The 13,270-nt window shown below is 41.0% G+C and overlaps 1 protein-coding gene across 2 annotated transcripts; it reads right to left on the reverse strand.

The window, feature by feature from the left end:
* Window positions 1-1,600: 1,600 nt before the first annotated feature.
* On the reverse strand, window positions 1,601-11,620 carry tnfaip2b (tumor necrosis factor, alpha-induced protein 2b). Of its 2 annotated transcripts, none has more exons than XM_079175236.1 (12): window positions 11,536-11,620; window positions 8,620-8,820; window positions 7,777-8,419; window positions 6,620-6,731; window positions 6,024-6,146; window positions 5,304-5,398; window positions 5,125-5,217; window positions 4,912-5,038; window positions 4,179-4,298; window positions 3,654-3,806; window positions 3,415-3,536; window positions 1,601-2,267 (listed from the first exon to the last, which is right to left on the reverse strand). In XM_079175236.1, the coding sequence occupies exons 1-12, from the start codon at window positions 11,585-11,587 to the stop codon at window positions 2,123-2,125; spliced, it is 1,986 nt and encodes a 661-aa protein (XP_079031362.1). In that variant the 5' UTR covers window positions 11,588-11,620; the 3' UTR covers window positions 1,601-2,122. The 2 variants fall into 2 exon arrangements, with proteins under 2 accessions (XP_079031362.1, XP_079031363.1); XM_079175237.1 differs by lacking the exon at window positions 11,536-11,620 and adding an exon at window positions 9,427-9,611.
* Window positions 11,621-13,270: the final 1,650 nt, after the last annotated feature.

A 13,270-nucleotide genomic window follows, 5' to 3' on the forward strand; every position in this document is an offset into this window, starting at 1 on the left:
GTTTTATTTTGAACCTGAGCATCTGCAGATTTATTGCATACCGGATATGTTATCACATACCAAATTTAGGCACGATACGAGATGAATAAATCGTTTTTTGTTATTTTCTCCACCATCTTGAGTGAGATTCAACTCTTCATTGTTTGGGAGACGGAGACATAAGCAAACGTTTTTGACTTTCACAACCAAGTAAAATCCATCAATACGAATGAACTGATAACGGGAAAAAAAACGTCGCATCAATGACCGGCATAAGGCTGATTAACTCCGACCTGTGACTCGGTGGTTTGCTCAGAGACACTTTGGCAGCCGTCCTGCTTCAGAAACAGCATCCACACTGAGGTAAGTGGCTCGCAGCAGGAAAGCATCGTGGATTTCCAAAACCAACAAGCGTATCTTCCTTCACTCCCTCTCATTCTCTGAGGGAAACTTGTAGCTCTGACCCGCCGTCTTCCTGAGCACATCCTTCCTCTTACATCTATACACAAACACAGACACACTTCTTCAGCGTAATTTGCAGCAGACTCATATCCTTCCCCTGCTTTGAAAAGCTGCACATATTACTCAGAATAATAAACTAGAAACACCTCGGCTCGGTATCTGTTTTTCCCTCACAAGAGGCTCAATGATTTCCTGGGATTGTTCGTTGTGATTTGGCTGCTTCTGATGTTGTTCTCGCTTAATGGTCTTTGAAACCGGAGCATCAGCGGTTTTAATATTAAAATGATGGTGACAAGGCCCGACCTCGGTGCTACCTGTGGAAAATTCCTTCCTCAAGATTCTTTAAGAGACATGTTGTTTTTTAGTCACCACATCACTGTGAAATTTGGTACACACATTCATATTCCCCTTATTATCACTTGCATCCCTCTGACTTTTTATTTAGCGCCGCCAGCAAATCAAATTGTTTGCTTTTGCAAAAGATGTGTAATGTTTCGCTGGTTTGGTGCAAGGTTTTGCAGAAAATAGTTTCAAAGACGGTGCCTCAACAATCAGAAAATAAACTGTAATGATGCCCCTTGATGGCTTTTCCCTCAAGCGCCACCATGAGGTTGACATTTGTGGTTTTGAGTTAAATGTCTTAACTATTAGATCACATTTGGTGCAAACATTCATGTTCCCCATCAGGAAGAATTGTTTTGGTGACCCCTTAACATTTGGCTGTGTGGAGCTCTTGAAAGAGTCTGGTTGGTTCCAAACTTCTTTGAGTTAAGAATTACAAAGGCCGCTGTGTTCTAGAAACATTTTATAGCCTTCCCCAGATCTGTGGCTGGACACAATCCTGTCTCTGCAGAAAATCATGGCTCGGTTCTTGTCAGCTGTGACTCCTTATATAGACAAGTGTGTGCCTTTAATCAGGTCCAATCAGTGGAATTAACAGCAGGTTGAATCCAATCAAGCTGTAGCAACAAGATGATCAAGAGAAATGAGAAAACTAAATGTGAACGTACAGCATCTTAGGCTCTAAATTGTGAATGTTGCAGTAAAACTTCTACCACTAGAAGTCTTTGTTTTTGTTGGTGGCGAAAATGTACTACAAAGGTAAAAATGTACTGATAGTACTGAAAGATTTACAAGAAAATCACCTTCAAATCACACACACAGGTTTCACCAAATTTATTTATGAACTTAACTTAAATTCAACACTTTCTCTAACAATATTCTGCACGTCAGGCGACGGGAAATAAAAATGTAAAACTTTAAAAATGGAAGCTTGAACTCTCCCTTCATTACACATGTAATGCAAAAACATACACAATATTAAAGTAAAAAAACTATAACACTGATTCAATATAAAAAATAAACACTATCAGAGAATTACACACACACACACTTAGCACACTTAGCACTAAAAAGGGTTTGGGTTAGCACCTTATTTACCAGCAATAATGTGAACTTTAGCTTATTCTTTCATGCAGTAACTCATCCATCATTCCATCTGGAAGACGATATTCTTCACCGCCTACGTGACATTTGAACCCAGCTTTGTAACGCTGGGATAACAAATCACCTGATTGAAGTTTTCACTCAGCTCACACACAAACATTATAATACACAAAACTAACTGTACAACTCAACTTTCAGTCCAACTTTAAAAGATAAACTACATTCAGTTTACGGCTCATTTGACCTGAACGTGAGCGAAAAACACCCGTTTGACAGCGAACTGTTGTTCTCTTGTGTCCGACAGAATGTCTTTGACGGTGTTCCTGTCGGCTTTAGTGATGTTGGTCTTGAGCTTGAGAAGAGCCGAGACGTGTTTCTCACTGTGGATGAAAGAAGAAGGAGAAAAGGTTCAACGTCAATGTTTTCATCCAGTCAATCTATTTATTCATTAATACAATCTCAGAGACACTTGAACATGATTGTAGAGCGAAGGTTGTTGCATTGGACACGGTGATCAATTAAGGTCAGGAAATGCGACTCATATAATTTCATCGTTTCGAGGTTCATTTATTTACACAAAAAAACGAAACCAAAAAAAGTAAGTAGTACATGAATTTGCTTTCAGGGGAATGTAAACAACAGTAATAAAAATTATGGTGAGTTCGGCATCTTAAAAGTAAAAATATGACATCAGGGAAATATTGCTCATTAACTTTGACTTTCTTTTAGCACCAGACATAATCGATGCTACGCTATGATTACGAGGGGCGGGACTTAGCAAAGGGTCAACTGCCTCGATCTCTTCCAGGATCGTTGCCATTTTTGTGCCATTTATTTTGCCACTACTTTCCATCACTAGCTATTCACATCTGGCTCTGGCACAAGAATCTATCCCGCCTTCAAAACTACGTTCTGCTTCGTGGATTACGTTACAGTAATGAGCACATGAACAACAGAACAAAAATGAAAGGATGTGGAAGGAACCAGGTTGTGTCTCCACCACTTTTAATGAACTGAAACTTGTCAACTATTAGCAGACATATTTCCAGTCTGCTGTATCTTTTATGATGCTGTTTGTGGCCTTTATGCTCAGCTAACTATCTTCTGGCTCAAGTTATTTACAGTAGAAACATGAGAGTGGTATCGATCTGTTCATCTATCTCTTGGCGAGAAAGGGGACAAGAGGATTTCTCAAAAGTATTCGTCTCAGGTTTGAACTTGTGTTCATCATTTCATCGTTTACACATCTAAATGAGATCAACATTGACTACGGACACAACAACAAGCTTTATCAGATCTAGACTCCTGATTTCACTGCAGCACTTTTTTTAGCTCACGACATCATCCTGCTGCCAGGAAACATCTGAATACATTTTCTCTTCCTGTTGGGTGGGTTTGTTTATCCTCACTTTAGAGTCATGTAAACCACTCACATCGTGATGCTATTCCGTCCTTGTCAGGTCTAAATAAGACCACGTCACTTATGAACGAGATATGCTGTGTATATTGTGTGAGTGTGAGGGTTACCTGAGATCAGGGTATTCAGTTCCCAGCGATGCTACTTGCATCTGAATGGCGGGGAGGTCTTGGAGTTTCAGAACTTCTGCAATCTTGATCAGGATGTCCTTCAACCAAACCTCCTCAGACCCCTGTGAAGACAGAGCAGTTACAGCTCAGTCTAATGTCCATTCTAATCTAATCTAATCTTGTGTTTTGGGGAGGATTTCGTCTGTTGTGGTCACTGTGGATTGTGCTCAATTTCTCACCATTTTGAGGAATACATCGTACAAACTCTCTGCGTTGTCCTTCACGGTGACGTAGGCCTTCCGCTGCTGCTCCGTGGTCTTCAGTTTGACTCCTTTCAGGAGCCGCTTCACATATTCTGCCGTCACTTCCTTGTGCAGCTGGCCCAGCAGCTCCTGAAATGAATCCAAGCGTCCAATCACAAATCGGTGCAAAAAATAGATGGTTACAGCCTAAATGTAATTACTTTTAACTGGAATGTGTTAAACTAAGAACATTTTCACTTGATATTTTTGAACAACAGGGATTTTACATACCTAAGTCCATTCACTGTTAACATTCTAAATACGTCACTTAATGTCTGACTATTTTACAAACCATATCAAAGAGTTTCAGAGTTTTTAATGCAATTTTACTTTAATTGAAACCAAAGACATTCAAAAATGGTTGTCAGTGATATAAAGTTTGGTTTGTAGTAAAATAAAAACCAGCAGCTTCTCCCCTTTAAATGAAACTGAAGTGTGTGTTTCGTGCTTTCTTCAGTCTACCTGGTGACAGGATTCCACCGAACCCTGAAGATCCTGAAGCTCTTTTTCGATGCCGACCAGCAGCTTCTCAAACAGGTTCTTATTCAGCCAGTCACTGGTTCCCAGTTTGCGGTAGTGTGGCTGTGTGAGGTACAAACACGCCGCATTAGACAGCTGACACTTTCATGCTGTCATAGTTCTGCAAATAGCCTGATTGAGCTACAATTCAATATAAAATGTCCCCTGCTTTAATTAACTGATATTTGTCTTTGTTGTCGATGTTTTTCTAGGATTATATTCAAACATAATACTAACCTTGAAGACATAACTGTTAAAAATAAGAATTTTGTGCGAACCTTGTTTATTCGATTCAGTTGTTCTTGTCTTACAATCCTGTCTGGTTGATATTTTGTTCTAAACACTTTTATTGTGGAGAACTTTGTGACCTTTGTTTTGAAAAATAGATTTTCCGTCAGTCACCCCAAGCCCATTGGTTCCTATTGAAGGCAGACATCTTTACTAACAACCTCACAAATTCATTGTTTCATATTTTAAAAAGGCTTTTTATTACAGGAGGAAATAGAGCATTTGTTGGGGACTATTTTCAGCGGCGGATTAATCCACATTTGGCGCTCTAGTGAGTATTTGTGGCTTTAATACACATGATACTTGTAAGTAGTTACAATAATTGGTGGTTTTTAGTCTGTTCATGAGATTTGTTGAAGATAAAAAGCTTTGTTGTAAATAATCTCACCTTGAGGACCTCGTGCACAGGATTTAATAAATACGCGTGGGCAGATTGTTTCATGTCGGTCAGAACATGCAGACAGTTTTTCCGCACGTCCTCTATGAACAGATGTCTCTTGTTGTCGAGGACGTCCCTGCAGACAGACCACACAAGTCCCGTTAGCTCACAGAGATATTTATTAGTGTCTCAAGCCACAGCGCCTAAATGTCAGAGACGTACCTGAACTGTTCGATACAGCCGAGGTTCGCCTTCATGGCCGACCGGCTGTTCGCTTTGTTTTGCCTTATGATGTCATTTTGGAAGTTCTTGAACCTGCAGGAGTTAAATTACAATTGAGTTTCAAGACAATATGTCTTTTAAAAAGACCATATTTTGGAGAAAGTCCTCAGTCTTGTTACCTCTGCATTAAAGCCTTCAGGTGGCGCGTTATCTCCTGGGCCTTCTGCCGATCTCCCACAACTTTTTCAGCTGAAGTCACCATTCCATTGATAATCTGAAAGACCGATGGAGGATACAGATCAATGGCAGCATTAAAAAAACACTGTGAACTACTGAGACTTTACACAGTCATGTACTTCCAGCAAGAGTCAAAGTAACACATGAAACTGAACCCCAAACTCTGGCAGCTTTAGTGCCTTGTTCCGCTTTCTATAAATGTTTCCCTTGTTGGTTAATCTTTTTCTCAAGGTTTGCACTTGATCTTAGTTAATATGTGAAACAGCCTGGAAAACATTGTTCCCTGATATCTTCTCCTGGTCCAAACATTATGTTTAACATGTTGCTCATGATAACAAGAAGCTTGTTTCATGAACATGAGAACAGATGGAAAACAAGCCGTCCAAGCCTTTATAGCAAAACAAAAGCTTTTATATTGAGATGGTGACCAAAAGAAAGAGTCATGAAAAAATGTCGAGGCTTTGATTTTGTGAGCACAACATTAATTAACATATCATCACATCTTTAAGTTGACATCCAGCTGTTAGTGAGAAACATGATCTGATGTTTGTGACCAATATTCACTCTCTTGTAGCTCCGTCTTTGGTCTCCTCCCCCTCCTGAGGGAAACATCTGGCTCTTATAGCCGCTTTAACATCACGTTGTCTTTTTGAAAACTGTACCTGAATGATGTCGTAGGAAACAGGACTGACGAAGCAGCCGTCCTCTCTTGTCGGCTCCTCTCCGTTATTCCACTTTTGCTTCGCTTCCTCAAGGACGCGGCCGATGTACGTCGTCAGCTCTTCCTGAAAGCACAACGTGCTGCTTTATAACAAACCTATTGATGAGTTAGCTATTCATAGAGCTGGAAACAGCAGGGGAGCTTAAAATGCAAATATATTCTTTAGAAAAAATGTCATCTGGTTGGTAAAATGAAACGGGAATTTTATCTGGAGCACACAAACAATCTCAGCAATCTCCCCTTCAGATATCTTGTTTAATAATAAATATGGCCCGGTGCTGATTGAGATAAAGTCAAGAGGTACTGAAGGACATTCATTCATGTGGGACCATGATTATCACCAGCATCTCTCTCTCTGGACCCATGTTTGTGTTGCCATGTTGATTTACTGACAGACACGGGGATTATTAGACTGCTGCTTGAGTACAAACACCGAAACTAGACCTGAAACTAAATAAAAGTATAAACCAAACCAAAGTAAAGCAGCTCAACATGACTAAAATCGAATACACGCCCAATAGCAGTGGGTCAGGTTACCTGGTGTTTGCTCAGGTATTGATCCTCCAGAGGTCTCAATAACTCTTCAGGCAGCAGCTTTCCCAACGCTTCAGTATCGATCTCACCGGCCAGCTCCGGCTTCTGAAGGATTCTGTCACAGAGACAAGGGATCGACTGTCAGATACAATTCAAGCATCAAGATTATGTCATATGAATTTTGCAAAAATCATTATATCAGAGGCATATTCTTATACTTCAGTAGGAGAGGCAGCAACTTGTTTTCAACAAAAGACATGAGTGACTAACTAGTTTGTGAACATCAGTCTAGTGACTCAAACGAACCCAATCTGTTATTTTGGTGCGTTTTGTAATGAACAGTGGGTGCAGAGCTGCAGGATTTGTGTCACCCCTGCAAAGTATTTCTGCACAGTTACACAACTTTAGGGCGAACTCGTCTTTCCCAATATCAACCAGGAGCAGTTGAGGGGGAAAGTGGTGCTTCCTCATTTAGTTCACTGATTTCACATGATAACATCACGGAGGACAGATTGAAAGGACGGAGGAGGAGACGGTTCTAGCTGAGAAATGTTTTCTGAATACCACATTACCTTCACCGGGTATTCAAGCCAAGAGAAAACGTCTGATTCAGCTCTGCTACAGTAGTCCTGAACCTCAAAGTTTACTTGAAAACCTTTCAACTGGTTGTGACCACTTTGACCAAATTTCCTTTGTTTTGTTTGAAATTGTTTTCCACAAGAAGTAACATTATCTAAATGATCTAGAAACGTAGAGGAAAGCTCTAAAATATTCATTCCACAGCATAATATGAAAAACGACAAACTATTACTAAATATGTCTTAAAGGAGTTGAGCAAATTTCATGGCAATCTGCTCATTAGATTGCAATATTTATTTTGTACATGTGGAGGTTTTGCTCCTATATTGTGACAAAAAAGCAAGAGAGCTGAGCACCAAAAAACATTCGTATTTCTAGGAGTAAAAGGTACAATATTTGCCTCCAAAATGTAATGTAAGTACAAGTATAACAGCAGAAGAGTACAGTATTTGAGTAAATGCACTTGGTTACAGTCCAATAGTTGTTGAGAAATCTTGGTCTGCTTTGGGTCTACTACTAAACAAAAATACAGCAACATGATGACAGAATGGACCCAGAAATATAAGTACTTCATGACTCACTGTGGGTAATGCTCGTTGACCCAGAGCAGAAGAAAAGTGCAGTCCTTGTCCTCCAGACCGAAGTCTGCGATCTTTCTGAGTCTGGCGCTGAAGGTTCGGTGATACAACCCGGCATAAAAATCGCAGATGCCCGACTCGGGCGGGTAGCAGCCCTTCACCACGTTCACCACATGCAGCAGGTCCTCCTTCAGCTGCCTGCCCATGGTGCAGACGTCGGCCTTGATGGAAGACTGGCCCGTCTGGTCAGCAGGGGGCGTGGAGGGGTTGTCCATACGCTCCTCCACCAAGCTGCGAAGCGTTGAGTCGTGGAGCGTCTTCCAGTAGCAGGGCCTCCACGCAGGAGCAGTCCGATCCCTCCGTGGCCACCGCTGGTCCTGGTCCTCCTCCTGCTGCACGGCCTTCACGGCGGACGTCAGAGCCTCCGAGTCGACCTCCTCCAGGCCCGGAGACAGTCTCAGGGTCTGCAGTAGGAGGCCTTCCAGGGCCCTGCGCTCTGCTGCGAGCTTGCTCACTTCTTCCTCGTGATGTGTCAGCGCCTCAGACTCCTTTATCTCCCCAAACAGACGCTCCTCTCTCTCTATCAGCTGCTGGCCGGCTTCACACAAGCGTTTTGCCTCAAGGTTCTGCTCAAATGTGAGGATCACTGAGGAGGAAAGCAAAGACCTCTTTTTGAAATGTTGTTTATGATCAAATGAGGCATCTGGACGTCCTATAACGGCTAGAAGAAAACATTTAGGACTGCAGACCCGCTTGACCTACACTTGTAAACCCAATCATTCAATATAATTATGGTAATGTGGTATAATTACAAACGATGGTATGGTGATGTTTATCTTAACTGACCAGTTGGGGGCCTCTCCTCCTCGCTGGGTGGTGGATGTCCATCGGTGGAGGCGGCGTTGTTGACACCGGCCGGAGCTCTGGGGGTCCTCCATAAGTTGAACCTTTGCGGCAGAAAGTTCAGCCTGAAGCCGTCTGTCTCGGTCCTCATCGTTATCCGGGAGAGAATAGGGAACCAACGGTCTGAGAAATGCTCTGAAGAATCTATGTGGACACAAAAAAAATATATGATGTTAGCATTAGCTAGATGTTATTTTCAAAATAAAAGCACAATAAACACATTTTTGTTGTTTGAGCATGGTATCAAGGAATGGTTGGTTTAAAATAAATCTATACGTATATGAATAAAACCACAAAATACAACTACATTAACTTAACTTAACCACCTAGTGTCCAGTGGAACCAGCTCATCTTTATCCCCATCACTGTTTATTTATAAAAGCTACAATATCTCCAAAAACCCCTCGACCCTATTTTATGAATAAAATAAAATATCACATGACAAAAAAGCAGAAATGGAAATAACAGTAAATAAAAACACAACCTTTCAATGATTACACTCACTTTTCAGCTTCTTTGTGAATAACTAATCCTAGAGATCATTAACACAACTTTTAAAATCAAACTGAACAAATAAGCAAAAGGGGAAAAGGCTCAACCTGTCCCACATGGCTTATTTAACAGCTATTGTAATGTAAAGAAAATTGCTCAGAAACTTTCTCAGAAACATGTCATCGACCGGTTCAGCCATGCAGATAAATATCAGTAGTGAAGTATTTGAGTTAAACCCCTTCAGCAGCTTTTACTCACCCTGGTCTCACAGACGCTGCTCTGTTAGTAACTGCTCACAGCTGCTGGGGGGTCTTTTATAGAGCAGCAAGCTCCGCCTGCATTTCATGATGTGAATAACTCCAGGGCGGTGGAAAGTCCACACACACACACACACACACACACGCACACACACACACCCACACACACACGCACGCAGAAGCTGGACTTTGTTTCAGACACGCTAAGCACTGAGGAAATGCTGGCAACTCGTCTGTGGTTAAGAGTGTGTGTTAGAGACATTAAGAGAAACGTGTTAAAGACATTCGTAGTCCCAAGTGGATGAATCCTACAGACTTTGGTGATTCCCTTACTTTTCCTCTAGCGCCACCAACAGATCAAAAATATAATCTCTCCAGCAACCAATTTAGGATTAGTTTCCCCCAAAAGCAATAGTGCTCTATTAGTTAATAGCCATCTCGACCTTCAGTTACAACATGGTGGTGCAGGATGGTAAACTCCATGAAGACGACCCGCTCTCTATGTAGATATAAATAGCATTTTTTAAAGCTAAATAAAACTATCTATTGGCAGAAATGGAATATGATATGATTAAGTATGTTTTCTTCAGTGGACAATCACCTGAAAATAAGAGTTGTTGTGTTTTCGTTATCTTAGAATGAGTCTTCTTATATCTACATTTGGAGCGGGTAATATTCACCGAGATATTCACCGCGATGTTTCTACAGAAGCCCAGAGCGGACAAACCAAACACTGGTTCTAAAGAGGGTCATTCGCATTCTTTGCGTCGACCACCAGAGTCCTCCTCCATGCTTGTCACACGGAAGAAATCTCAGTTGGTTGCAATCTGCAACTTCACTGCTAGATGGCGGTAAAACCTACACTGTGCAAGGCTGGATAACGCCACAATCACCCGCCGTATTTCAAACGGTGATCAACAGAAATCAACAATCTTGCAGGGTGGCGCTCAGCAAACAATGTACTGGTCAAGGTCATCACAAACCAAGGAGCTGATTGTTGATTCTAGATCCAGCCTGTTCAGCTAGCAGATACAGAAGTATCAGCTGCCGAACCACCAGACATCAGAGCAGCTTCTTTCCTCCAGACTCCACCATAAATACACGTTACGCTGGTTTCACACATTATTCCACAACATTACCTTTTGCACTTCCCATATAAACTAAAGTCTCTTCAGGTAAGGATTTGGACTCACGTTACTGTGTATTTTGGTATTTTATTCAAATTCAAAACTTTGTATGCATGTTATATACGTGTGTGAGTGTGAAGGGGCTGAAACTTACATTTCATTGTGCAACCCCTTGTTGTAAAGTTATAAATAAACCTGGTAACTTGCTGTGTGTATATTTGTTACTTTTCTGTGTACAGTATTTGTAATTAGTGTCTTCAAAAAGTATTTAGACCCTCTACTTTCTTTTCACATTTGTTTCACCCTCTTTTTGACACCAAAATATCAAAGTAAAACCAAAACAAATCAGGATTGTAGACATTTTTGCGAATCAATTAACATGTAGGCTACTATAAGAATTAGTGGTTTTGTATGTTTTCCTTCTTTTTCAGATTATCTATGTTGTAAAGTTGTTTATTCTGACATATGTTGCATGTCTGTCTGTCCAGGGAGACGGATCCATCCTCAGTTGCTCTTCCTGAGCTTTTTTAAAAACATTTATTAAGTTTATCCTTCTAAGGACAGAAGTTGTTGAATACTGCACAGAGTGTAACCTTGACTTGACCTCTGGTTGGGGGTCACAGCAGGACGCTCAGAGACCTTTCTGGTCATCGTTAGTCAAACCGTTAGATCTTCTCCTCAGTCGGGTGACGTTGGATTTCGTCTGTTGCTTAAATAATACCCCCAGCCCAACACGACTTACAACGCACCATCATTTAGAAAAAGAGACCAGAAACCAGAGTAGCAACACAAATCACAAACAAAACTAAACAAATAAACCTTCCCGACGTTTCTTTCCAAGCTTTAGAAACAAACGTAGCCCATTTATAAGCAATAACATTTATGTTCCAACACCACATCAAACTGCTCAATAATATAGTAACACCTGAACCTGTTGGTGACTTTAACAACCTGGATGCTGAGCTGTAACCAGCTTTTCTTACCTTCTTCTCTGCAGCATCTGAAGGGAAAACAGCAGCAGAGTTTGGAACACATCCCTCCTGAAGGCGACACGACTCACAGGTGTTCTTACTGTTCCTCTGCCTCTGCGGCAGGTCGCTTCAACACTGAACCGACAAAAAGACGCGAGAAACATTTAAGGCCAGGAAGCCACGCATTGAGAAAGTGCACTCTTTCTATTTCTGCACCATATGCACATTTCCTCAGAGAGCTCAAGTATGATGTGAGAATAAACGCACGAGTGGGTTCAAAGTGAGGTGTTTGAAATGTGTCTCACACTGTGGGTTAGATGTTGTTTTACAGGAAACACATTGATTCATAAATGCAGGAGCATCATCAAACCAAAACACATTTACTCTTTTATTATCGGCCACAAATCAAGTATAACCGTGTCCGGTCCAGGTACACATCAATAGTACTTTTACAATAAACTTTCACTTTTCAAAGGATCTCACAGTGTAGTTCTGATAAACTGTCCTCAAATACTTCAAATTGGTTTTCACTTCCTTAGAAAACAGAGAAGTCCAAAAGAGTGATTGGGTTTAAATTTGTTATCTCTGCTCAGGCCGCGAGAACTTTTATTTTTAATTATGTTCAAATAAAACAACACCTCACTGATTTATAAATAAGCAGCGTACACAGTACAGACACACGCTTACTCACTTAAACACGTGCAAAATACGTAACTCAAAGGAATAGTTTGTATATCGGAGAATGAAATGAGAGGAAACCACTTTTATATATCAGCGTGTTACTGTTACAGTACCGAGCTGGAGTCGGGATGTGGTTAGCTTAGCTTAGCATAAAGACTGGAAGCAGGGGGGGGGGGGGGGGGGGGGGGGGGACAGCTAGCAGCCGACTCCGTGAGGGGTCTCGAATACATCAATCTTTTTGCAACAATGCTGTACATTATCTCTTACTTATACTGGCTTTTTCTGAGATGTCAGTGGTTGATGTGTGTGTGTGTGTGTGTGTGTGTGTGTCACACACAAACACCTGGACCACCAGAGTGTGTTACTTTCTCTGTGGGTGTCATAAAACAAACATCGTAACAGCTCAGTCACTGACTGTAATTTCATTCAGCAAATCTGAGTTGTTGATCTTCATCACCAGAATACATGGAACTGACAATTTAGACTTTTTCTTTTCTCCTTTCTGTCCGTGCAGCTCTGTGAGGCTGTACTTGAGCTACATGCTCACATTAGCATGCTACCATGCTTACAGTGATAATGCTAGCATGTTGTTTATACGGTATAAAGTTCACCGCGTTAGTTTAGCATTTCAGCTTGGAAACATTTGCTAATTAGCGCTACAAAAAGTAGTAAATCAAAATATCTGACATTACATTTTGACCAGTTGGTGGCGCTAGAGAGAAGGTCAGGAGATCACCAAAGTCAGTCGGGTTCATCCTCTGGGGAACACGAATGTTACATGTTGCATTTCATGGCAATCCATCTGATAGTTGTTGAGTTTTTTCAGTTTTCTTTCTCTACCAGAGTTCAAACTGTGAATGTTTACTTTTACAACATTAAATAACAGAATAAAGATGTATTTGTATTCAGAGACTAATGTGGATATTCTTGTGTTTACATTTGGATCACACGGATTGCAAATTGATCAGAAAAAGATTTAAAAGAAGAAGAGGAAGTGTTTTTCTGTCAAAGACCACATTTTCACTGAAAAGGTTTTTTCGACACCATTTCTTTCCACAATGGCACA

The sequence above is a fragment of the Pholis gunnellus genome (genome assembly GCF_910591455.1).
Source record: "Pholis gunnellus genome assembly, chromosome: 15".
Lineage (NCBI taxonomy): Eukaryota > Metazoa > Chordata > Actinopteri > Perciformes > Pholidae > Pholis > Pholis gunnellus.